This window comes from Equus caballus, chromosome 5 (genome assembly GCF_041296265.1).
Source record: "Equus caballus isolate H_3958 breed thoroughbred chromosome 5, TB-T2T, whole genome shotgun sequence".
Lineage (NCBI taxonomy): Eukaryota > Metazoa > Chordata > Mammalia > Perissodactyla > Equidae > Equus > Equus caballus.
This window is the reverse complement of record NC_091688.1, coordinates 43426393-43453596: the sequence shown is the minus strand read 5'-3', so window position 1 is coordinate 43453596 and position 27204 is coordinate 43426393. Positions and strand designations below refer to the sequence as shown.

Sequence of the window (27204 nt, the reverse complement as noted above, 5' to 3'; positions counted from 1 at the left end):
GTGCTGTGTAGAGTCTTCTTTGGAGACCAGAGTTGACTTAAATGAAAACAGAGCCAGAATTACCAGAGCTAAACTCTCTGAGGTGCCTGAAGTATCAGGTGCTGATGTAAATCACACCACAAGAGGGCAGTGATGGACAGACACAGGATCTGGGGGCAGGCGAGGCCCTCCCTTTCACAGGCTAGCAGTGTGGCTTTCAACGTGTTTCTGAGCCTCATCTTAGACATTTTAAAATGGAAACAACAAAATCAATAATGACAATACATACAAAGTTGCTTTATTAAAGATAAAATGAGACCCTGTTTGAAAATTGTTTCTAAATTGTAAAGGGCTGTATAAAATATTTATTTTCAGTAAATTAGAGGACCATTGCCTACTGATCTCTTTTGCATTTTTCCTGATGTGTTTATGTTCACATTTCTCTTTGCCTTTTGTTCTAGCTGGCATTTTTCTGGTTTATTTTCCTTTTCTGAACTTTTTCGTTCCTGTTTGTGTTTCTGTCTCCTTAACTGGTCATATCTAACAATGCTTGCTAACGCTGTGCCCGAATTCTTCCAGGGGCCTGAAGTGCTCTGTGCTGTGTCATCCTCACAGCAGCTCTCTACTAGAGCACCGTCTATGTTCATTTTACAAAGTAGGAATCTGAGGCTGAGTCATTTGTTCAAAGTCACAGAGATGCTAAATCATAGAAGCCAGCTTTGAGTCCAGGTTATTTGACTGTAGTAGTGGGTCCAATCAGGAGATAGAAACCAACCAGTAAGTTAGACAGGGGGGGGTGGGGGGGGTGGGGGGTGGGGGGGGAGGGGAGTTTCAGATAAGAATAAAAGAAAGAAAGAGGCTGAGGGAGAATACCCAAAGAATGACAAACTTGAAGGGGTCCATGTGATTGTAAAGGTGTGGTTCAGCCACCATCTAGTAGAAGAGTTCTCTGGTTCAGCCAGACCAGAGCTGGGCTGAAGTTGCTGGAAAATAGGCCACCTTCCCAAGGGCAAGGCAGTGGGGGGGACACATCAGGAACCCATGGTGGCCTGCGTGTGAGTGGGAGTCCCGGTTCTGCCTTGAGGGCAGAAGGCCTTCAGAGGAGGCTTGGAGAGGCACCAGCAGCTCTGTGTGGACAACCCCCACCCACCTTCATACAGGAGTCTGTGTGCATCAGGCCCCATGGGGGCTTTGGTTTCAGGGATGAGAGGGCTGTGAAAGGTCATGCTCGCGTGGAGGCACAAGGCGGCAGAGGAATCCTGCACCGGGCGCACGGCTGGGGCAGGCACCATCAGATATCGTCACACTGTCCTGGTCCCCTCTGTAGTGGAAACTGCAGGAAGTTTCTTCCTCCCACAATGTCCCTCCAGCCTCCTCTATGGAGAAAGTTTAACATCGTGCTCACTTCAAAGGAGAAATGCTTAAAGGGATTTCTGTTTATCATAGACCTTATAATAAATCGTGCTTTTAATAAATTGATAACTGACGTACTGGCTCTTTCTCTTACACACACACACACTCACACACACACACAATGCCACAGAGACTTCTCTTTCTCTGACAAATGGACTGCATCACTGTCCTGAAAGGACTGTTGACAGAGACAATGACTCGAAGTCATTAAATCAACTGAAGAGGTTTTAAAAAAACAAATTCAGCTGGGTAAATTTGAAGATTTGCTTGGGTTAACTAAAGAACTCCCTTTGTCCTTCAGGAGAGAAGAAACCAAGAGGAGTCCAGCTGTCAGGCCAGCAGGGAGCGCTGGTGAGTAAGTCATAGTCACAGAATCTTGGGACGACGTGTCACAGAGGCTTGCTTTGAACATCAGAATCTTGGCACTGGGAGGGAAGACAAAGCATTTGGCTCAGAAGACTTTGGCTTCTGATAGTCATGGATTCACTAGGCTGCTGAGGGAGGGTCATAACCTGTTGGAACCATTTTTCGTGAGAACCTGAGCATGGAGACTGTGAATTGAGACGAGACCAAGAGAAGTGACAAGACCAGGTACCCCTTTTCTTTTGGATCCTCTCTTCATGACTTTTTCATTCATTTATTCATTCATTCCTTACTTATTCAGGCCCACATAGTGTCATACAGTGTGTTAGATGCTGAAAACAGTGGCCAGCAGGATAGCAAGGATGTCTGTGCTCATGAAACTAACAAACTAGAGGAGAAGTCAGACAATCAGGGAAATCATAATTATGACAAAAACATAATGAGAGATACAAGGAGGCCCAAGAAGGTATATCAGGGACACCAACCCTATGGGTTAGGGAAGCTTTTCTGAAGGGAGTGATGTTCAAGCTGAGATTTCAAGTTGAGTAACACGTGGTGAGGGTGGGGGATGGGAGCCAGGGAAGGGCGTTCCAGACCATGGGAAGAGTACCTGCCACGACCAGACAGAGGCAGCTGGAATTTAGCAGAGGTCTGCTCTGAGCCAGTCTGACAATCATGAAAGGAACAGTGGCTGGAGGTGAGGCCAGGCTGGTGGGCTGAGGTCAAAGACAGGTCAGCCTTGCCAAGACCTTAGGGGTCTTGGATCCTGCTCTGTATTGATCCTCACAGAAACAGAACAGTAAGAAGACCCTAGAAGGTGGCCCTGGCTCTGTCACAAGTGTCATGACAAGGTCTGGCAGGCATCCTTGGGGCAGGCTATGTGGGAGGAGGGGCACAGAGCCAGGAGAATCTTGACCTACGGAGGAGAAATTGCCTTGCGGGAGGCAAGGTGGTCCAGCAGGCAAGTGTACTAGGCAGGAGCCAAGGTTCTGAAGGCAGGTAAAGGAGGGTAAACTACACCTGGATTAAAGCAGCAGCACCAGTCACGGGATCTGTTACAAGGGACATCTGCTAGTTAAAGGGGCACAGACACCATTCACCAGGCAGCAAGACAATGGAGACAGCGATGACTCAGGAGGCAAGGGACCTGAGCGAACTGTCATTTCCCTCCCTGTGCCACAGTGCACAAGACTGATTCCTAACCTACTCTCCATCTTTGACGTGGCAAGTGCCGCCCCACCCTCCCCAATTTGGGACCTGTTCCTGGGATCTGCCCACAGAGGACGTGCTTGGAGGGGGTATCTGTGCGAGCAGCCAGGTGAACCCCTGGACAGGTACTCTGGGTGCCCTCTGGTCACCAGGATGAGAAATGCTTCTGTAGAAACAGCCCAGCCCAGACTTGGAAGGATGGAGCCCAGCACACTGGACTTCTAAGTGGACGGGAGGCTTGGCACCATCGTTTCAGGGGCACTCATCTTCAGGGGGAGATAGGTAAACTGCAGACACAGAGGAGGACAGAAAGAGAGAGAGAGAACGAAAGACAGTGCTAGAGACAGAGACAGAGAGGAGAAATCAATCCTAAAGGAGGCATTCACAGACAGAGGAAAGCAGCAGAAAATGTAAAAAGAGGTGTGCTCCTCCCCCTCCTCTCCGCCTCTCAGAGCCTGGACTCAGGTCTGGCGCCCAAGGGTGCAGATTCAGACAACAGGGAGACAGAGGCAGACGCCAGGCTCCCTGCACACACACACACACACCAAACAGCCCCCTGCGGTGGCCGGGCGCCCAAGCACACACACTTTCTGTCCAACAGCTTTGAAGACCGCAAAGGAGGCAGAGAGAGAGGCTCCTATGGCCCTTTTCCCTCCCTCCTGTTCCACATTTTTGCGCTCATGTCTCTGTTCTATTTTCATGTTTGGTATGTATCTGCCCTTTGCTCTGCCTCTCTCCTTCCTCTTCCCTCCCAGGCAAGTCAGGGCATCAGCCAGGCAGATCTCTGCCACCTCAGCCTCTTTGCAGTGTCTCTTGACCTGGAGGGAGGGACTGCGTGACTTGTCCCCTGCTCCTCACCTTCAGGAAAACTGGTCCAGCATCGTGTTCCTAAAAATAAGAAGAAACCTCTTCCCAAATGACAGAGTTAATTCCTGAGTAACTGGCAAGCATAGAGTCACAAATGAATTGAGGCCAACACCATACCCCGGAAGTCACTTTCCCCTCACGGCTAGAGCCTGCTCCTGACCCAGTTGAGGCTGCAACCCAAACAGCCAGGGATTTAGGAGTGTGGAGGGTGTAGACCCCGTGGGAGAGGCCTTGTGAGGTGACCCTGCCTCCTCAAATCTCTTTCATGCCAGGTGCTCTAGTTCAGGAGATTCACAGCATAATGGACCCCCAGGGGAATTACCACAGTCTGCCACTCAGACAGCAGGAACAGCACAGTGACAGCCTCCTCAGGCACATGCCAGGGGCTCCTTCCCACAGAGAAAGTCCAAGGCAAGGTCCTGATACTTTCAGAAGCTGAGGTGGAGAAAGGCTGGCCTGGAGCAGGGCCACAGCTGGTCAGTTTGAAAGTTACTGTATCCAGTGGGTGGAGGTGTCAGCCACACCCGGCTCAGTGGGACTCGGCTTAGACAAACCAGCTGATTGAGGTGGATCCCCAGATGAAAAGGGTTCAGGTTAAGAGCCAGACATCCATCATCTTGAGATAGTCAAGGCCCTGGATCTACAGCACAGTAGGTCATCTGACAGGTATCCTTCAGGAACTACCTAATTTGGGAATTCTGTATGACTTCAGTGAACCAAAGCTGCCTTCAATGGCAAGGAGGGGATGAGAAGACTTTCCATCCCACTCAGGTAACCCTCAGGAAGTCTTTGTTGTGAGGGGGACTTGTGGTTCCTATTCCTAGGGGTCCCACCATCCTCAGGACACAGAAAAGAACAGAACAAAAAGATGAGAGAGATGGATTTCTAAGCATCAAGTGGAATATTTGGAGCAGGGCTGGGAGGGAGTGGCAGGAGGGCAGGTCAGGGATGGGACGGAGGACGTGGAAGGGGCCACTGGCAGGAAGGACTGAGGCCAGAAGAGAAACGAGCATACAGGCTCCAATTTGAAAGTCTAATGAACAAGTACAAAGAAATTTCCATTTGGATCAGCCATCATCAGAAACCTCAAAAGTTGTTCCTTCCTTGTGTTTGCGGTTCAGCACGGACACACAATACACACACGTGGGTACGTGTACACAGGCACACACAGATGTAGGGGTAGGTTTGCCTTGTGGAAAGCCCACAGGGAGTAACTGGTTCGGTTTAAAAACCAGTTTGGACCAGAGACTTGGTGCTGGAGGCCAGAGGGTGGTGGCAACTTCACCTGAGCAGTGTCACTCCTGAGCAGTCCCACACCCATCCTCCTCCACCTGGGTGACAGGACTCTGACAGACCTGGGGTTTCCCCAGTGTGGGTGTGTGGCCTTGTGGGACGAGCCCCCAGCTGGGGGTACATACTCATTTCCCTTCCTTCCACAAAAGCCCTCAAGGATGGATGACTCCCCGGGTCGCTCTCCCTGCTGATTCCTGGCCACTTCTAGACCCCCTGTTCTGCTCTGGGGACTCGACAGTGGTTTTTATCCACATGCCATAGGAGGGACGGGGCAGAAACCAGAGAGGGGCTGCCCCAGGGGTCACATATAGTGGGGCCCAGGCCTAGGGACCTTGCCAGGATAACTTGGATTTCCTGGGCGGAAGGAAGGCAGGTTACTAAGAAACAAAGAAAGGGTTGTTTTGGTTTTTCCTACTCCTAGAAGAATCAGGAAATTACAAAAGTCCTGAATGGTTGAGTCTGAGGACACCTGTAAAGTCCAGCTCACTCCTCCAATCCCAACACTGGCCCTGTGCAGAGGAAGAGATAAAAGCCCAGAAGGATGAGGAGAGCTGCCCCTGCCCCGTGGCTTGGAGTTGTAAAGCCAGGCCTGGGACTCGGCCAGCGATGCCAAGAGCAACGCTCTTTCCACTCCCTGTTGCTGTAAGGGCCCCCACAGCAGCTGACCCTCTATGGGCTGAGAAGCGTGGAGTGAGGATGGTGCATTCAGGAAGGGTGTGACAGTTGGTCACTCCATGTGTAAGTTGGTCACGACTCGTGCAAGATTCGTGTTGCCACTCCCTGGGTGCCACATTAGAGACCAGAACCAGCATGTGCTCTGAGCTGGCATAGAACCTGGCTTGAATCCACTTAGGAACAACTAAGATTAACCTCTGAACTTCAGTTGTTCTCCTATGTAAAATGGGGTAAAAATGCTGACTTCTTAGGCTGGCTGTGACTGTTCATGAGAATGACCACAAACAATGTTTGTGACCATTATCATACTGGACTCAGACTCAGGCTACTAAAGGTCACACTCTTCATTAGCTAAGAGACCTTAAGCACATTTCTTAGATCTTCTGGTCTTTGCATTTCTATCTGGAAAATCGCTCCCTAGTGAGGAACTGACAGACTGACACATGTGAAGGCACAGAATTGTGGGTCTGCTCTGCCCTCTGAGGCATCCAGCCCGGCTTTCCCAGTCCTGGTCTGAATCATCACTCTAAAGGTGGATGTACTTGAGGGCCAAAGAAAGGGGGATGAAAGCAGACAGCCAGCTTTCCTTCTGAGAATGTTGTTCTCTTTTTCCAGGACCTCCCAAACTCCGGAAGATGTGTGACCAACCAAAATGCAACCCATGCTGCCAGCCCAAACCCCAGTGTTGCATTCAGCCCAAGTGCTGCGCTCAGCCCAAGTGCTGTGCTCAGCCCAAGTGCTGCACTCAACCCAAGTGCTGCGCTCAGTCCAAGTGCTGCTGTTTGGAGCCTAAGCCCGAGTGCACGTGCCTGAATAAGGAGGCTGAGCCCGCGTCACCCCAAACTCTGAACGAGAGCTCCCAAACCCAAAAGCAGACTCAAAGTCCAAAACAGGGGCCCAAGCCAGGTACCCGGGTGCAGACAAAGCCAAGCAAGTAGGTTGCCCCAAACAAGAAGATGGGCCATGCCATTACCGGTGGGGTCAGGCTAGACCTACATTTAGAAAAGCTGTTTCTCATTGACCACCATTTACTCCCAACCAGTAGCCCCTATTTCCCTTCATAGCCACCTCCGCACCTTAGGGAGGCCCCCAACTGGAATGGAAGGTTGAAGAGACTAGAATCATCTTTCCTGGTGATCCTGACATTAGATAGCACAAAAATAAAAGAGCAATAAAAAGAGTGTTTCCTGTGTTTTCTCTTTAACCTGTCAAACCATCTCACCTGTCTGGCATAAGTCCAAGAAAATGTTCTGGGCATGACATAAAGGGCTGAAGAGCCAGAAAACCGGAGTCAAGAAGCACAGGGCCTCTGCTGAGGCAGAGTTAGGATGACTGATTGTCCTGGGTTTAAAATGAAAGTCTTGCATTCCAGGACCCCTCCAGTCCCAGGCAAAGGGTGGCGGTTATTCACCCTAAGTGCAAGAATTCCAGTGTCCCTGGGTCCCTGAATACCACATTTGAGACCAGAACAAGCAAGAGCATGTCCCTAGGAAAGATTCCCCTCCCCCGTCCCATAGATTTTGGGTGGAGGTAGAGCTCTGAGGAGCAAGCAAAGCTCCGTGACTGTCACAGGCAGTGCAGTCTTAGGGCATCAGTGCTGGTTCTTCAGTCCTAGAGCAAGTCATTCAACCTCTCTCAAGCGCCATTTCCTCATCTGTAAAATGAGGGTAATGGTACTTCAAAGGATTTTTATGAGAATCCCCATTTGGGATAATTCATTTAAAGCGCTTAACATAGGGTCTGACATACAGCAGATATGGAATCCATGGTTTTCCTCAAACTTTTCTGTCACCAGGTCCTTATTTTCCTCCAAAGTAGCCAGCATGCTCCAATAATTTGTCCCCAAAACACACCTCCATTAATACAGGTGGGCAGGTAGAAATATAGAAATCAGCCTCATTCACCATACTTGAAAACTTCAATTTTTACTGCTTTTTGGGTATATAATTGACACATCCAACACCTCTAAAATTCTTCTTATGCCCCTTTGTGTCCTCCCTCATAATTCTCCCTGCCTACTCATCCCCAGAACACAATTGGTCTACTTTTGGTCCCTATTAATTGGTCCAAGAATTTTATATAAGTGGAATCATCCAGTAGGTATTCTTTTATGCCTGGCTTCTTCCACTCAGCAAAACTACTTTGAAATTCAAACAAGTTGTTGCATGAATCAATTGTTCATTTTTACTGCTGAGTAGTAAATGCCCTTATTGTACGGATATGTACCACATTTTGTTTATCCATTAATCTTTTGATGGGCATTTGGATTATTTCCAACTTTTGCCTATTACAAATGAAGCTGCTGCGAACATTCATGACAAGTCTTTGGATGGACACATGCTTTCATTTCTCTCAGGTAAAGACCTAAGAGTAGATTGACTGTATATAGTAGGCATATATTTTACTTTTTAAGAAACTGCCGAAGTGTTTTCCCCAAAATGGTGATGCCATTCACTTTCCTGCTGGAAGTAAATTGGAATTCCAATTGCTGCACGTCTTTGCCAACATTTTACATGCTCACTTTTTCTATTTTTAGATGTTTTAATAGATATGTAACATTATTTTGTTGTGACTTTAATTTGCATTTCCTTAATGGCTAATGATATTGAGCATCTTTCCATGTGCCCTCATATCTCCATGTATCTTTGGTGAATTATCTGATCAGATACTTCCTCCATAATTTTACTGAATTGTTTGGTTTCTTGCTATCAGATTCTGAGGGGTTTTTTAAAATATGTTCTTGATACAAATCTTTTATCAGATAAATTATTTGTATATATTATCCCCAGTTTGTGGCTTATCTTTTCATTCTCTTAAACAGTTTCTTTCAAAGAGGAGTCTTTAATTTTGATAAAATCCAATTAATCAAATTTTTTTCTTTTATAGATCTTGTTTTTGGTGTCATATCTAAGAAATCTTTGCCTAATCCTAGGACATAAAGGTTTTCTCTTATGTTTTCTTTTATAAATTAATTACTTTATAAATAGTGACAAGTATGGACAAAGGGGTTTTTTTGGAGGGGGGCAGGACTTTGGAGGGGAGCGTATGGATATATAATTGTTCCAGACTATTCTTTCTCTACTGAATTATCTTTGCATCTTTGTGAAAAATCAACTGGCCATATTTGTTTGTTTTTATCTCTGCATTCTTGTTTTGTTACATTAATCAATTTGTCTATCCTGACACTACTGTCTTATTTACTGCAGCTGTATAATAAGTCTTAAAGTCAGATATGTAAGTACTCTAATTTTGCCTTTTTGAAAGTTGTGTTCGCTAGTTTAGGTCTTTTGTATTCCGTATGAATTTTAGAATAAACTTGCCAATTTCTTTCTTTTTTTTTTTTTTAAAGATTTTATTTTTTCCTTTTTCTCCCCAAAGCCCCCCGGTACATATAGTTGTGTATTCTTCGTTGTGGGTTCCTCTAGCTGTGGCATGTGGGACGCCGCCTCAGCGTGGTCTGACGAGCAGTGCCATGTCCGCGCCCAGGATTCGAACCGACGAAACACTGGGCCGCCTGCAGCGGAGCGCGCGAACTTAACCACTCGGCCACGGGGCCAGACCCTAAACTTGCCAATTTCTACCAAAAAAAAAGCCTACTGAGATTTTTTTACTGGGATTGAATTAAATCTATAGATTAAAATTGGAGAATGGACAGTTTAATAATATTGAGTCTTTCAATTCATGAACATGGATCATCCCTCCATTTATTTATCTAGTCTTTAATTTTTCTTAGGTTTTGTAGCTTCCAGTGAACAATTTTGCACATATTTTGTCATATTTTCCCTAAGCATTTCATATACTTTGATCATATTGTAAACGATATTTTTAATTTCCATTTCTGATTCACTGTTAGTGTATAAAAATTCAATTATTTTTGTATATTAGTCTTATATACTGCTTATTAGTTTCAATAGCTTCTTGTAACTCCATAGGATTTTCTACATATACTATCAGGTCATCTGAGCACAAAGAGAGTTTTACTTTTTCCTTTCCAATCTGGATGACTTTTACGTTTTTCTTTCCTGCCACTTGAGGATGTTCCTTCTCTTCGGACGTTGTCAAGAGTTTTTAACAAAAATGGATGTTGGATTTTGAAAAAATACTTTTTATGTGTATATTGAGATGATCATACAATTTTTCTTTTTTAGTTTATTAATATGGTGAATTACACTGATTGATTTTTGAATGTTGAAATAACCTTGCATTCCTGAGATAAACCTTATTTGATCAGGTTGTTTAATCCTTTTTACACGTTCTTAGATTTGATTTGCTAAAATTTTGTTAATAAGTTTTACCTCTGTGTTATTGAGGAGTATTGCCCTATAGTTTTCTTTTCTTGTAATGTATTTGTCTGTTTTGGGTATCAAAGTTTTTCAAATTATTTCCTCTTGAGTGAACTTTGCTAGTTTTTGTCTTTTAAGAAATTCATCCACTTTATCTGTTTCTAAATTTGTTGGCATAAAGTTATTTATAGTATGTCCGTATTATTTTTTAATACTCATAGAATTTACGGTAAAGTGAACTCTTTCATTCCTGATATTGGTAATTTATGTCTTTTTTTCCTGTTCAATCTGGCTAATATTTTCATTAATTTCATCAATCTTCTTAAAGAACCAGCTTTTTGTTTCATTAATTTTCTATTTCATTGAGGTCTGATCCCATCTTTATCATTTCCTTTCTTTTGCTTACTTTGGGTTTAATTTGTTCTTCTTTTTTCTAGTTTTCAAGAGGAAAGCCAAGGCCATTAATTTGAAATCTTTCCTCTTCTAATATGGCCATTTACTGCTATGAATTTTCCTCTATTGTTTCAGCTACATTCAAAATTTTTTATATGTTTTCTCCCTTGCTAGTTCAAAAGACTTTTTTAATTTCCTTTTTGATCTATCCCTTGGATCCATGAGTTAGTTATAACTGGGTTTTATTTTTTTTCCCCCAAAAATGTTGGGAGATTTCCAAAGGATCTTTCTGTTATTTCTAATTTTATTCCTCTGTAGTCAATAGTCAAATAACATACTTTGCATGACTTGAATCCTTTTAAATTTATTGAGACTTGTTTTATGAACTAGAGTATGCTCTATTTTGTAAATGCTCCATGTGCACTTGAAAAGAAGATGCACTCTGCGTTGTTGCATGCACGCGGTATAATGTCGATTAGGCTAATGTGTTTGGCAGCATGAGTTAAGTCTTCCACATCTCTACTGATTTTATGGCCACTTGTTTTATCAAGTATTAAATGAGTCGTGTTGAGACCTCTGATCATAACTGTGACTTCTTCTATTGTTTCTTGTAATTCTAACAATTTTGCCTCATATATTTTGAAAATCTCTTATTAGATGCATAAACATTTAGACTTTATTATAGCCTGTTTATAAATTGCTTCTTAATTATTAAAAAATGAACTTCTTTATCGCTGGTGATATTTTTTTGCTCTAAAATCTACTTTGAAGTCAATTTAGCCACCTCAGCTTTTTTTTGATTGATAGAAGCAAGACATTTCTTTTTCTATCACTTTAATTTTAACCTATTTGTGTCTTTATATTTAAAATGCATGCCTTCTAGACAACAGATAGTTGAATATTTTTTACTCAACCTGACAATCTCTGCCTTTTAATTGGAGTGTTTATATCAATACTTTTCAAGTGATTATTGATATGGTTGAGTTTAAATGTACCATCTTGCTATTTGTTTTCTATGTCTCACCTATATTCTGTATTCTTTTGCCTCTTTCTTACTTTTGTAATGATTCTTTCATGTAGTCCCATTTCATCCCATTTATTGACTTATTCTCTAAGATTCTGTTGCATAGTCTTGGTGGTTACATTAGGATTTATTGTATAGATCTTTAACTTAGCATAGTTTACCTTCAGGTCATACCACTCCACTTACAGTATAAGAACCTATAAACAGTTACTTCCATTTCTTTTCTTCCGAACTTTGTGCTACTATTGTGATGCATATTTTTTCCATGTATGATAAAAACCTCATAATATATTGCTCTCAATTTTGCTGTAAATAATCACTTATTCTTCAAGTACGTTCAAAAAGCAAGCAAAAGTCTTTTGTTTTTATCCATGTAGTTACTATTTGGAGTGCTCTTTCTTCCTTTGTGTGGATCCATAATTTCATTTTACATAATTTTCCTTCATCCTAAAGGACTGCCTCTTAACATTTCTTATAGTTTAGAGTCTACTTGCTTAAATTATTTCAGCTTTTAAATGTCTGGAAAAAGTCTTTATTTTATCTTCCTTTTAAAAAGATATTTTACTGGATATAGAATTCTAGTTTTATATATATATTTTTTCTTTCAATATATTAGGAATGTTGCTCCACTGTTTTCTGGCTTGCATTATTTCTAGTGAGCAATTTACTCCTATTTTTCCCTCCATAATATGACTTTGCTTGTGCAATGTATCTATTTTCCTGTGGCCATTTTTGTGATTCTTTTGTTTATCACTTGTTAGAAGCAATTTTATTATGATGTGCCTTGATAAAATTGGCTTGATGTTTCTTGTGCTTGAGTTCGTTAATATTTTCACATTTGTATAGAGTTCACCCCCCAATTTTGAAATATTTAGGTAATTACCCTTCTACCTCATCTTTCACGGACTTCAACTACGCTTGTACTGGGCTGCTTTGTTCCTTTTTTTTTTAATTGCCTTTTTTTCCTGTGTTTTATTTTGGATAATTTATATTGCTATGTCTTCAAGTTCACTAATATTTTATTCTGTAGTATCTAATGTACTTTTTATTTCAGACATGGTGATTTTTATCTCCACAAGTTTGATTTGGGTCTTTAAATATTTCATATCTCTAATGAAGGTGCTCAATATTTTCTCTAGCTTCTTGAACATGTGGAACACATTTATCATAATGGTTTCAACATCCTTGTCTACTAATTCTCTGTCTTTTCAAGGTTTTAATTTATTGATTTTTTCCCTCATTATCAATAGTGTTTTACTACTACTTTGTATGCCTTGTAAGTTTTAATCGAAAGTCAGACACTGTGAATTTTAACTTTTTGGATGCTGAATAATTTTTGCATTCCTAAAAATATACTTCAGATCTGTATTAGATGTAGTTAAGTTACTTAGCAACAGTTGGATTCTTTCAAGTCTTCTAGTGGGAACAGGAAATATTCCTGACCCTGTGTAAGCTCCAAGGATCCTTCCTTATAATCCTCTCAGGTGGTCCTTTCTCCTGTCCTGGGTAATTTCTTCACACAAATACACCAATCAGTACTCAGCTGAAGACTCAAGGGGACCTTCTGCAGATCTACAGAGTTCTGTCTCTGTGTAGGTTTGTCCTCTCTGGCATTCTGAAAACTCTTGCTTCCTTGGCCTCTCCAGCTTCCCAGTTCTGTCTCCTAAAATCAGAGAGACAACCAGACTCTGTCTGGATTCCCTTCCCTGCACAGTGGCCTGCAAACTCCCTTTGTGAGGTAAGCTGGGGCACTCATAGGGCTCATCTCATCTGTTTCTTGTCTTCAAAGATCATTGCCATTAATTGCCTGATGTGTCTACTATTTTGAAAACCATCATCTCAAGTACTGTCTTTTTAAAAACTATTTTCCAGGTTGAAGGGTAAATCTTGTCCCTTTTACTTTATCTTCACCAGAAGTGGCAGTTCACTTTGTTTGACCAATCATTCTGAGCACCAAATAAGGGCCAAGTTCTATGCAATACTCTTCCAAAATAGAAACAAATAAATCAAATCTGTTCTGTGGTGCTTACAGTTTAAAGATCAAGACAGGCAAACAGAACAGGTATAAATGCTATGATGATCAGAAGCATTTTTTTTTGACTCCAACAACGTAATCCTTGGTGGCAATATATTTTTTCTCCAGACATTTCCTTGGATTATTCCCTAAGGGCACCCTTATGGAGTGTAAAGCAAAGTCAGATGCTCTTTGCTGTGGCTGCAGTGGATATGAATCTGGACATGGGATGTGTGCCAAGACCTGGATGGCTCAGGAGGTTAAAAATAAGGCTAGAAACTTTCAACAAATGTGGTGAAGAAGTCCCTTGGGTTTTTGACTAAAGGCTGGGGTGGTAAGAATAAATATTTGGAATGAGAAGGAAGATCCCTGAGATTCAGAGCCTTGAGGCTGCCAACCTATTCCTGAGTCAGGAGACAGGAATCCTAATGTTAAGACAGTGGTCCACTCCACTCTTAGAGGCTGGACATGGGGGCAGTGAGGGAGGGAAGGGCAAAAAAGCATTTCTATCTAGAGGAATAATTTCAAATGGAATAACTATCTTGAGGAGATATCTGCACCCTCATGTTCACTGCAGCATTATTTACAATAGTCAAGACATGGAAACTAGCTAAGTGTCCATCAATGGATAAATGGATAAAGAAGATGTGGTGTATGCATACAATGGAATATTGTCTGGCCATGAGAAAGAAGAAAATCCTGCCATTTGCAACAACATGGATGGAGCTTGAGGGCATTATGCTAAGTGAGATAAGTCAGACAAAGAAAGACAAATGCTATATGTCCTCACTTATATGCAGAATCTAAAAAAGCCAAACTCACTGAGACAGAAAATGGAGTGGTGATTGCCGGGGACCACGGTGCAGGGGGAGTGGGGAGATGTTGTTCAGAGGGTATAAACTTCCAGTTATAAGATGAATAACTTCTGGGAATCTAATGTACAGCATGGTGACTATAGTAAACAATACAGTATTATATACTTGAAAATTGCTAAGAGAGTAGATCTTAAATGTTCTTACCATACACACAATCAAATGGTAATTGTGTGACGTGATAGATATATTAACTAACCTTATGGTGGTAATCATTTTGCAATATATATGTGTAGCAAAGTATCACGTTGCACACCTTAAACTTACATGATACGAGCCAATTATACCTCAATAAAGCTGTAAAAAAGGGGGAAAATTTCAATGACAGAAAATCCAAGTTAGGAAGGTGGCATATAGGATAGATTTAAATGTGTTTTTAGAAGTCCAATACAGCTAGTTTCCTCTCCCTTCCACCTGACGCTAGATCAATTCCTGTTTGCTTGGTTAAGCACTGGATGAAGTGATTGAGCTGCATTTAGGAGTCATGGACAAAAATTACAAACTATGTTTTCAAACTCTGATATCATGCTGCACACACCAGAGGTGCTCATACTATGAGATGACCAGGAAGTCGCGATGGCAAGTTAAACATGGGAGGTTGGGCTCCTTGAACTTTAACCAGACTGAATGTTCCTGCTTCGCCTGGTAAAACCACAACGTGGTTCCCCTGGCTCCAGACCCCTTCCTCTTTGCCTACCTCCCAGAGGTGAGCACAGCACAGACCCGTCAGGAGGGCTGAGGTTGGCTCGGCTCTATAGGCCACCCAGTACGTGCAGAGATGCCAGGATTGCCTGTCCACGCCCTGTCCCTGAATACAAACATCACATTTCTGTTTGACCTCATGGCTAGTTAGCTTCATTTGCTGCTTGGCACTCCTTAGAGGCAGGAGCAGAGGATGACTGTAATTCCTGCTACTCCCAGGGCTGGAGGGAGGGAGTGGAGGAGTGAAACTCTCAGCACAGAAATACCACCAGCCAAGTGCCAGGGCAGAGGCAGGAGGAAAAATTGGGTCCTGTTTTTGCTCTTGGAAGCTTGGGGCTATTAATGGAGGAAGGGCTATTTATAAAGTCACATGATCACCGCTGCCACAAAAAATGAGAGAATACAAAGCAGGATGAAGTTTTGGAATATTTCGATCCCATCCCTTCTCTCACACAAAGCTGCCTGAAGGGCCATCCCCTGTCTAGTGAACAACACACACCCAGGGGAGGGTCTAGGGCTGGCTCTTCAAAACAAAAATGTTTAAGTTTCTAAGTAGACTTTTGGGATTCATGGCAGAGATCTAAATCTTAAACCTTCCAGAAAGCAAGCTTAAATAAATCTGAGGAGTAAGAGGAGAAGGAGTGGGAGAAGAGATCCTACACTGCCTGAGGTTAAGCCAGAGTTGACTGAGTTTTTGGGATTCGAATACATTGTTTTCTATCCTCAGAAATGGTGACTAGATATTAGAAGTTAAGTTTATTTATGGGAAAAGACATTTACATCTATTTAACATGAGTAGACTCATTCCTTCAAGAAGTATTTAGGAAGCTGACAGGTATAGTGGACATATTGGACAGACTATGTGCCAAGTATGGTTCTAGGCATTGGAGAAGTTGAGGAACGAACACAGTCAAGAGCCCTACTCTCATGAACTTACATTCTAGTTAAGCAAGCACACAAATAAATAAAATAAATTCAAATAGTGATGAGTGCTATAATGAGATAAACAGTACGGTGGAATGAGTAACCTATTTTAGATAGGATGTCTAGAGGATCCATCTCAAGGAGGTGACATTTCAAGCGGAGGTCTGAATGATGTGCAGAAGCAAGTCATGGGGATATTTGCAGAAGAGCGCTCCAGGAACAGAGAACAGTGGAAAAGCCCCAGCCTGGATCCAAATCCTCCACAGGTAAGATCTGAGGAGTGGGGAGATGGGGTTGAAATGAGCACGGGTTGTAGATCAGTCAGGGCCTCATGGATTTTGGTCCGTCAGTGATAGTTGCTCAGTAGAAGAAGGATCGAGTCACGAATGGAGTTTGGAAGAAGCTGGAAGAAGGGAGCCAGCACCAGCTACTGTCTCATCTATCTGCTTCTCTTCACTAAAACGTTGTTGAAAAATGCTGTCTCTCCTTGCTGTTCCCAAGTCTTCTTTTCTCATTTGCTCTTGAAGCCACGCCAATCTGGCTTTTCTCCTCACCACTGCATTTGGCTGCCTTTGTCAAGGTCACCAATGGATTCCATGTTGCCCAACCCAGTGGGCCTTCTTAGTCCTCATCTTTTCCCCAATGGTTCATCCCTCCTCTTCAACAATGTCTTCACTTGTGTTCCAGGATACCCCATTCTGCTCATGTGTTTCTTACCTCACCTCCTACTCCTTCTCAGTTTTTCTTAGTTTTCCTGACTTATTCCTTTTCATCTGACAACTTGACATTGGAGTGATTCAGGAGAGTGTTCTTGAACCTCTTCTCTTTTCTCTCTGTATTCAATCCCTTGATGATCTCATCCCAGATCATGACTTCAAATGCCGTTCATATGCTGATGATTTCCTAATTTATATCTACAGCATGCACCTTCTTCTGAACGCAAAACTAGTACATCTAATTGCCTACTTGATGACTCTACTTGGATATCTAATGGGCATCTCAAACTTAACGTGTCCCAGTGCTCACTGTCGATCACTCCTACAAAATCAACCCCTCCCATGGTCTTCACTCTCTCTATTAATGGCAGCTCTATCGTTACAGTCATTCAGGCTAAGAACTTCCGAGTCATTGTTTGCTCCCACCTACACCTTACATCTAATCTCTTGCTGAATCTTACTGATTCTATTGTCAAAACATATCTATAACCTGATCACATTTTCCTACCTCTACTGCTACCACCCTAGTTCCAAGCCATTGCTACATTACTTCACTTGCCTCTTACAGTCCTATTTGCTTCCATCCTTGCCAGAGAGATTTTTTAAAAAGTAAATCAGATGCCACTGCCCCATACAATACTCTCCAGTGGCTTCTCATCTCGTTCACCATAAAAGGCAAAGCTGCTGCATTTCTCCCACTGCCCACTGTCACCCACTCCTCCACCCTCATCTCTTACAACTCTTTCCCTCGTTCACATCCCCAGCTATCCCGGCCTCCTTGCTGGTTCCAGAACATACCAGGAACACTCTTGCCTCAGGGACATGGACCCTGCTGTCCCCTCTTCCTTCCACTTATCCCCTCACTGATCCCATTTTCTTCAGGTTCCCTCTGTGAGGTCTTTCCTGACTACTCTGTTTAAAATGAATAACATCCCCCCCACAGAACTCCATAAACCTCTTTCTTACCCTATTTTTCTACATAGTATTTCCAACATGCTTGATATTCTAGGTGTGTATTTAATTTATTTGTTAGCTGCCTCCCACACTGAAAAGAAAGCTTTAAGTGTGTGGGGGTTTTTGCCGGTTTTGTTCGATGCTCTACCTCTAGTGCCAAGAACATAGACACATGGAAGCTCTCAATAAACAGCAGCTAAACAAAAAATCAATAAGGCAGAAGGTGAAAAAGGTATTCCCAGCAGAGAGGATGGAAGGTACAAAGGCACAGAGGTGAGTAAATGTGAGCTCAGGAGACCTGGTCCTGGCCCAGACTTTCCCCTGACCCCTGTGTGACCCTGTGCACTCCCCTCCTCTCTACTCTGTGTCATCCTTTGTAAAGCCAAGGTTGAACTTGGAGACCCTGAAGGCTCCTCCACACCAGCTTTCTCAAACCTGGGTCCTAAGCTGGAGAGGGAGGTGGTTCTGGGGCGACTGGGGCCTGAGGCTCCTGGGAGACGTGCAGGAGGTTGGAGTACTGGGGAGAGAGAAGGGTGAGGCTGAAGCTGAGCAAGCAAGAACTTGCTCACCTTTCTCTCCCAGAGTACACTGACATCTCTCTCCCCTGCCTGCCCCCCCCCCCCCAACCCACTCAAAGCAGGCTTTCTAGCAAAACCTGAGTGGCAGGAAAATAACTTCAGATACTCTAGCAGTTTCCAGCCTGCTGGTCTTCTGGTTTGTGGCTCTCCAATCTTCCGCTGTGGCAAGGCTGGACTCCTCCGGGGACACAGCAGGACTCCAGTATCTATCGCACTTGATGGACATCTCTGCCTTCAGAGGTGGAGAGGTTAGCCTAGAAGTAGAGACACCCACGCTTGATCCACTTGCTAGCTGTGGGACCACTGGCCAGTCGTTGCACCGCTCTGAACCTCAGCTTCTTGTCTGTAAAGAGCAGAGGATTAAGTGAGGTAGTGGATGAGGCTTGTTTAGCACCGTGTCTGGTGAACGGCAGGCTTTGAAGCTTTTGTTCCTTTGCATTCTCCCCAGGAGACTCTTGCAGCCCTGGTCTGTTCACACCTGCATCTGTGCACAGGCCAGTCAGTCGAGTGCTCACATGGCATGCCACTGAATTGGACCCATCTCTCAGGTTCCACACCGGTCTCTCCATCAGAATGTAGTTTCCTGAGAGTAGGAACAGAGCCCCACCTAAATGTAGGGCTTCCTGAGATCAGGGTTTGTATCTCTGTGTCAGACTGGGAGGGTGGGGTGGTAGGACAAGGCCTTCCCCAGTCCCTGGCTCAGCTGGGGCCTCTGAGGCCAAATTGCCCTGACTCTGCACTGGGGCGGCTCAACGGGGATAGTAAGAAGGGAGGCAGGTTTTAGGCCAGAAAGAATGGGCACTATTTTATACTCTGGACCAGACCAACCCATCTGGAGGCCTGGAGCCATCTGACAGCTTCACGACACAGTCCACGAATACAGAGAACAGATGGGGTTTGGAAGGGGCTGCACTGGGGCTGCTCACAGGGCTCAGCAGGACCTGAGCAAGGGAGGGAAATGCAGGCAACAAACTCCTCTTGGTGAAAGGCTCTTTTCCAGGACTAGACATGCTGCCCAGATCCCCCACTACACACACATGTGCACACATACACTCATATATGCAAACACAAAACACACATGCACGCACACACTTACTCCGCATACATCTGAGCGGCCTCTGTAACCACTTTCAGGAGTAGCTTTAAGAGCAATTACTCCTCTCGGGAGGCAGTTGGTGCAGGATCAGGTGTCTCCACCACTCCCTAATTAGCAGGGGAGGAGGAGGATGGGAGTGATAAACCAGGAGGCCGAGGCATCCCTGCCTCCTTGGACATGTGGTCTGACCAGTGAGGACACTTCGCACAGCTGGACTGGGTCCTTCTCACCCCTTTTGTTGCCTCTCCTCTCTCCTCTGTGATGTCCCACCCCTATTCCCTCCACCCATGGCCCTGCCACTCTCTCTGTCTGTCCCCTACCCAACTGGGCCCCTCCCACCGCTGCCTTCCTCTCCACGCACACACCCTTGTGAAGTCTTACCCCATGTTCTTCACCAATCGTCCCCCATTCCACGCACTGGCAGAGCCCTTACCATCCGTCTCTGGCTCTGTGTGGTGTCTGTGCACTCCTCACTCTATTACCTGGATTCCTTCACCCATACCAAAGTTAGACCCAAACTGCTGCTTCTCTTCTGGCCACACAGGCCCCCAGGCCCCTCCAGGTACCATGATGCTGTAGGAATGCAAACCCATTCAGATTCCTCAGTAAGCCTACCACGCGGGAACACAGTAAGTCCACACTGGGCCTCTTGAGCCCACGAGGGAGACACTCATGGGCTGAACTGAAGCATCACCTGAGGCCCAGCAGCAGGCAGGCTAGAAGGAGTAGATGGGAAGTCAGGAGACCTGGCTTCTATGTCCACTCTACTCCCATACCCTGTGTGACTCTGGGGCTTCAGGTTTTCCACTGGGAAAATAAGAACATTAAAGCTGATGACCTTGGAATAGCTTACATCCTTAAAACTCTATATTTAGGCAGGTCACATACTGTATTCCACCAGCAAACATTGGCCATGACTCCCAACAATAAAACAGTCTGTTTATGAGTACAGTCTATGTGCTAACCACCTATACCACCTCACCAAATCTTCACCGAAATTGAAGCAGAATTTGTATCCCCATTTTATAGACAAAGAAACTGAGGGTTATAGAGGTAAAGTGACTTGTCCAGACAGCAAGAGGTGAAGTAGGATTCAAACCCAGGTCTGTCTGACTCCAAAGCCAGTGCCCATCCTTGAAGAGTAACACTCCTCCAGTTTGCATCAGGCTAAACACCAGCACCAGCCAGGAAGGAGAGCTTTCTGTCCCCAGGGCCAGTGGAGGTCATCTCAAGGGTATTTTAGTTGAATCTGAGGCAGAGAAGACTGGTCCTTCCTCAGAAAATCTAGAACTGACCACATTGGGGTCAGTCAGTAGATGGCTGACTCAGAGTTAACAAATGTCTGAAGTCACCTAGTGCAACCTGTCACACAGTCATCAGATGCTCAAGCACTTGGGAAGGCAGCTTGGTGGGGAAGGGAGCCCACTGAACTGGAGGTCAGGACACTTCCAGCTTCCCTTGGGCTATTCATGTGCTCTCTCCAGACGTGAATGCCCACCTGTCAGAAGAAGGGACTGGCCCCAGTGGAAGGGACTAGGCTGTGTCAAGAAGATCCTATGTGCCAGGCACTGGGTGAGGCCTTCCCCATGCATTCTCGAAGGCCCCTCCAGCTCAGACATGATGCCACCTTCTGGTGCAGAGAATCAACCACAAGGGATGTGATTTCCCAAGCAGTGAGCTCAAGGGGGAGGGCATCCTGCCAGCTGGAGGAGAGGGCACTGAGCATCTCATTTTCTTCACTACTGAGAGCCCTTCCTGCCTTTGCTCCTCTTACTGCACCAAGAGCAGAACTGTGACTGTCCTTCCACAGCAATCATATCCAAGGCCAAAGCCCTTGGGGACCGAATGTGGGAACCAGCAATCCCACAGCCAAGGAGTGGAAGCCAGAGGAAGATGTAAAAGAGGCAAGCAGGGCACATTAGACAGACCAACCCAGAAGCCCGGAGAGGAAGAATCAGCCCCTTGACCCTTTCTTGGTCTCATCTCTCTTCCTTGCCTTGTTCCCTCCTGGAGCTGCAGACAGACGAGGAAAGCCAGATGAGGAGTGGTCGGGTTCAGGCGCCCACGGAGGAGGACAGTGAGGATTCGGGGTGTGTGGGGAGCCTACCAGTGCAAGTTGCAGATTGAGATGATGTAGGCTACAGAGCACTGGGCATAGGAGGAGACTTATGGAGGGCTTAGAAGCCTCAGGGTGTGGTGGCATTGCTTCGCCAGGAAATAGCCTAGACATAACTACCCAAGATGGAGACCTCCTGATCCAAGTCACTTTCCCGGAACGATCTGCCATCACCCCATACTGCCATCTTACTAAGAGCTGTCCTCAACATCCTCCCTGCAGAGCAGTCAAATGCTGTGACCCATGCCTCCTTCCCCCACAGCTGAACAACAGTTCAAATAGGTTGCCTCACTTCAAAAGAAAGAGAAGACGGCCAGCTTCTGCCTCTGCAAGAGAAATAGCCAGAGCGTCCCCTTGGGCTAGAGAAGAGCTGGGGTCAAGGCCTCTGCATGTATCATGGGATATGAGCTCATCCTCATTACAATGGGCGGCAGTGGGATAGTTACCCAGACTTCTCATGTGGATCCTGGGGCCTATGAGGTCACTCACACAGACACTGAGAGAATATCCCCCATATCCAAGCATGTCTGTCCCAGAAATGGGGCAACTTGAGGGCAAAGCATGGGGCCTCTGAGCCCCTAAAATGCTGGGGCTCCTCCAGCCCCTCCCCTGTACATACACACTCACTCAGATCCATGCTCCACCCTCCTCCCCACACCCTAGCTTTGCCCAGTGGCCAAAGGCTCACATTCGTTGTCTTCTCCCCAAAGCTCTCATTATACTGTGAATCAGAGGGCGGGAGGCAGATCTGGCAGATAGGAGGCCCTGGAAACCCATAAGACCGGTGTGACTTCCTCCAGCAGGGTCTGCTGCCCTGGGACTGACTGTCATGGGCTGGGGAGAGGCAGATTCCTCCCATGTGAGGTCAGCAGCAGAGCACAGGGTATGGGTGTCTATGAGAAGGTGCTTGCTTAGTTCTCCATAAGGGAGGGGGAGGGCAGGGCGGGTGGAGAGGGCTCTCCCTGCCCCGGAAAATGGCACAGTCCCTGTTCTAGGGGGAGGCGGTGTGAGGCCCCAGGCGGCTTCAGGGAATAGAAAGGGCACGAACTGAGGGATTTATTCCAGAGGCAGGGGTCCTCCATTTGTCTCTCCAGACTAAGCCCCAGAAGCAAGGCAAAATTAGGACTGTGAATAGATCTATTTGGGGCTGGCTGGAGCTGCCTATCAGGAAAACCACAAGGAATCAGGATGCTTCTCAAAATTATCCCCAGAAATGAGTATTTGTCTTCATATCATTCTAATATTTCTTTTTTGATTAGATTGTAAAGAAGAGAGTTTAAATAAATGATATCCATAAAATAAGCTATTAACCAATCATTAAAAAGACAGGCAAGTTACAATTCGATTTTGTTTATATACACACAAGTACACATACATGACGCTAATGTTCAATAGTACATATCTCCAGGTGGTGAAATCCACCATTCACTCATTCCTTCAATATTTATAGGGCTCCTTTTGGAGGCAGTTGTTATGTTAGATTCTGGGGACGTGGTAGAAAACGTACCAGGTAAGACCCCTGCCTATTCAACTTATTTCCCAGTGGGAGAGAGAGAAAAAAAACAAGTGAACCAATGCAAATAAAAGGGCCCTTGAGTGCTATTAGTGAAATGAAGTGACCCAGAGGATAATCCTCTAGGTGTGGTAGTCAGGGAACGCTCTTTGTCAGGCCCCAACGTTTAAGCTGAAGCTGAGAGAGACACAAAAAGCTAAGGACCCTGGGAGATGCCTGTTGGTGAAGGGAGAGCAAGTGCCAGGCCCCAAGGTGGGGAGCACTGGACTTGTCCTGGGAACTTAAGACCCTCAGGGATCGTCTTTGAAAACATGGCAGTGAGTTTGGATTTTATTCCAGACATGCTGAGTCACCATTGGCATTGGGGGGTGTGGGGGGAGTGGACACAAGCTCCAATCCCCACTCTGAAAGAGTGCTTAAGCTACTTTTAGGGAATGGTTTGGAGAAAGCAAGGGATGATTTGTTTGTGATCCTTATAGCTTCAAGCATCTCCAAAAACATTATAGAAAGTCTTTGTTTTATCATCATAAAAAGCATACTTATTATTTTATATATTGCATATTTAATGCCTGTTTTCTTGCCCAGAGTGGTCCATGCCTTTATGAGCGTGGCATTCTTGGGAACTTCTGTAACTGCGGCCGTGAGCACGGGGTCTGGGCAGCCCCTTATACACAGTAGGAGACCCCTATAAGCCTTCTACTTGACCCTTCTGGCCAAAGTTTGACCCCCTCAGGACAGGGCTTATTTCCACACAGGATGGAGTTACAAGTATATCCTAAGAGCAGATGGGCTGTGGGTTAGTGACCAAGAGAACGCCGACAACCCCATCCCTTCATGAGAAATGATTCTTCCCACTTTACACCACATACCCTGGCCTGGACATCCCAGACAGACACATAACTTTCCATTCTGTGCCCTTGGAAATAAATCTCTCAGCCTAATAATGAACATAAACCCATTTTACAGGTGGAGGAATTGAGATTCAGAGAAGCTTGGCTGAGGTCACAAAACAATAGGAAAAGGGGACCAGGTTCCTTAGATGGCTCCGTCACCTCCCTGTGCCCAGGCCACCTGACTATCAGGAGTGACTGCCCCCAGAGCCCTCTGGCCAGGCAGGAGCCATGTGTCTGTGAAAAGGGGCCCTGGGGGGTTTCCTGCTTAAGGTGCCTGTGATGAGTCAGGAAGGGGATGAAGGAAATTGACCAACTTGAGTGGTGAAACCAGTCCATCTCCTTCATCTTGGGAAGGAAGCCAGACTGGAGAACGGTATAAAGGGTGCCCTGGCCCCTGCTCAGCTCAGCACTCCACTAGAAGCCTCTCCAGCCATCTACCGTGAGTCTGGTGAGTGTTAGCTGGCTTACCCAGGGGTGGGGCTGGGGGCCTCCAACAGGCCGGAACCTGGCTGGGGGTGGCCAGCCCAGGGGGGTGCAGGCATCACTTACAGGCTGGACTACCTGTCCTTCTAGAAGGGCTCAGGTCACTGTACTGAGGGATAAGTGCCATGGCATGGAAACACTGAACAGATTGCAATCCCCTCCTGTCCTATCTTTTCTTCGGAAAAGAATCCCAGGAAATCCCAATCCCCTCCTGTCTTATCGTTTTTTGGAATTTGCATGTGTGTGTGTGTCCCCACATACGCTTGTGTGTGTGTCTGTGCACGCTTGTGTGTGTGTGTGTGTGTGAGAGAGAGAGAGGTAAGATGGGGATGCAGGGGGAATAGAGCCAATTTCTTTCTTAAAATTGTTTGATTTGAGCTGGCTGTGAGTTTGCCGTCTTTATAGGGGCGGAGGTTCAGTGAAATGCTTGTAACTCTTGGCTGTGCTGCAAAAGGGAGAACCACAGAATAGGGAAAACTTTCTATTTGGAGAAACCCAGGCAGAGTAGGGGCAGGAAAACCCAACTTAGAGGTACAAGACTTGAAAGAACCAGCTCCAACTCTCAGCAAGCTTCCAGCCCCTCCCACCACCTACTCCCCTCAAGCACTGGGACTGCAGCTAAAGCTGAGAAGGTTGTGAGGGAAAGAAGCTCTGGGGTTAAATGGGCCAATTTGCTAATTTTACAGGAGAAATCTGAGGCCCAGAGGGACTAAGTGACTTACCCAGAAGTACACAGTATTGCATTGGGAAATTTAAGCTGAAAATATGTCATCTGACTCCAGTCCAGGGCTCACGCCGTGACCTCTCAGATCCTTGGCATGGGCCATTGACCTTCCAGAACTCTGGAGTCCTCCAGGAGACCCTTCCTTTCCTAGGACCTCATTTCTTCTTTTCATAATCCCAGAATCCATCTCTTCTTTTTGGTCAGTGGAAATCAGTAATAAGGGCAGAGGCAAGGATTAGGCAAGGGCAGGAGGTGATGGCACCCAGCCCACCTTGCAGAGCAGCTCTGAAGACAGACTTCTTTGCTGGCTCTTGTGGGGAACAAGAGGCTCCCTGGAGAGCCTTTCCCTGCCCCTCCCCATGCCTACCCTTCACTCTGGAGAATGACAGCCTGGAGTGGGTGGGAGAGTGTCCACCCAAAGGGGAGAGGGTGATGCTGAGAAACCAGGCACTGCTACAGATTTCCAGGGATTCACCTACTTCCTCTGCCTTCGAGTCACCTCTCTGACTCTTCCTGTTTTCCAGGTTGACCTAAAGCAGCTTCCAAGATGTCCCAGCAGCACATTCTGCCAGTGACCCTGCCCCCTGCTCTCAGTCAGGAGCCCCTCAAGCCTGTTTCTCCTCCCACTCATATCCAGCAGGAGCAAGTGAAGCAGCCAACTCCACTGCCTGCCCCGTGCCAGGTGGCCTCCGAGCTCCGAGGGGAGGTTCCCTTGGAGAATGGGGAGAAACATACACCTCTTGTGAAGGGGGTGCCCGAGCAAGAGTGTGAGCCGCAGCAGCAGGAACAGCATCTGGAAGAGCAGCAGCAGCAAGAGTCACAGGAGCAGAAGCTGCACCTTGGACAGCCACAGCAGCAGGAGTCACAGGAGCAGAAGCTGCCCCTGGGACAGCACGTGGAACAGCAGCAGGAGCAGGAGGAGCCACAGGAGCAGGAAGCGCAGAAGCAGCAACAGGAACAACACGAGGAACATCACAAAGCGGAAAACCTGGACCTGCAGCTGGAGCAGGAGAAAGCACAAAGGGAGAAGCAGCTCCAAGAACAGCTGGAACAGGAGAAGAAGCTCTTGGACCAACAACTGGATCAAGAGCTAGCAAAGAGAGATGGGCAACAGGAGAAGAAGGAAGAGCAGCTGCTGGAGCACCTGGAGAAGAAGGAAGAGCAGCTGCTGGAGCACCTGGAGAAGAAGGAAGAGCAGCTGCTGGAGCACCTGCAGAAGAAAGAAGAGCAGCTGCTGGAGCACCTGGAGAAGAAGGAAGGGTCTGCAGAGCAGCAGGAGGGGCAGCCGGAGCAGCCTGCATTTGTCCCAGCTCCCGGCCAGGTTCAAGAAACCCAGCCAGTTCAGCCACTGAAGGGAGAGGTCTTGCTCCCTGCAAAACAGCAGCAGCAGCATTAGAAGCAGTAGGTGCAGCGGCCCCCCAAACATAAGTAACCACTCCCAGTGTCCCAGAGGCCATCCCACACAAGAGAAGAGAGAACCAGTGGCCTCGCTTACCTCAGGTCCCCAGCTTGGGTGGCCCACCTCATCTGTGAACCTGCCGGACCCTGTCCTTCTGCATATCCCTTTGACGGGGTGGAGGGGAAGGGGAAGTTATTGCCCAGCACCCACCCTTAATGATCCCAATCCCAACCTCAGGTGGCCAGAGCCTCTGCCTGAGGAGACAGTTTCTACAGCAACTCTGACTTCATCCCCAGTATTATAGCTGAATCTGTGAGCATGTACAATAATACAGAATAAATCCTGGAAGTCCTGGGATCCTGCTTTCTCTTTGGCTTATTCTCCGCTGTCTCTCACCATATAAAAACCTGCATGTCACTTAATGGTTGCAGTGATTCTCTTGGCCAGTTCCCACAGGAGGACAGACATCTTGACCCCTCTTTAATTCTGCTCCCAGAACCACTCAATACATTCAACAGCTTCTTAAAAGGAAACCAAACCAACACCAAACCAAAACAAAAAACAACTTCGCTCACGCACCTGAAAGCAATACATGGCATACATGAAGAGGGGGCATGTTATTCTGGTTGGGGGGAAGAGGATCTATTCTTTTCAGTCCGTCACTGCCTTACACTATACACACGGAGCCCAATCCTGGTTCATGGGTAAGGGAATGCGGATG

General features: G+C 46.0%; 1 protein-coding gene and 1 long non-coding RNA gene across 2 annotated transcripts; both read left to right on the top strand.

The window, feature by feature from the left end:
* Positions 1-1725: 1725 nt before the first annotated feature.
* Positions 1726-6979, top strand: LOC102148276 (uncharacterized). Its single transcript, XR_001380782.3, has 2 exons — positions 1726-1983; positions 6415-6979. It is a non-coding gene; the product is annotated as an uncharacterized lncRNA (long non-coding RNA).
* Positions 6980-20650: 13671 nt separating this feature from the next.
* IVL (involucrin) lies at positions 20651-26840 on the top strand. The gene is made up of 2 exons (XM_001915972.6): positions 20651-24325; positions 25609-26840. The coding sequence occupies exon 2, from the start codon at positions 25632-25634 to the stop codon at positions 26478-26480; it is 849 nt and encodes a 282-aa protein (XP_001916007.2). The 5' UTR covers positions 20651-24325; positions 25609-25631; the 3' UTR covers positions 26481-26840.
* Positions 26841-27204: the final 364 nt, after the last annotated feature.

Coding starts and splice junctions, on each gene's coding strand:
- IVL (XM_001915972.6), top strand. CDS start 25,632: ATGTCCCAGCAGCACATTCTGCCAGTGACCCTGCCCCCTGCTCTCAGT.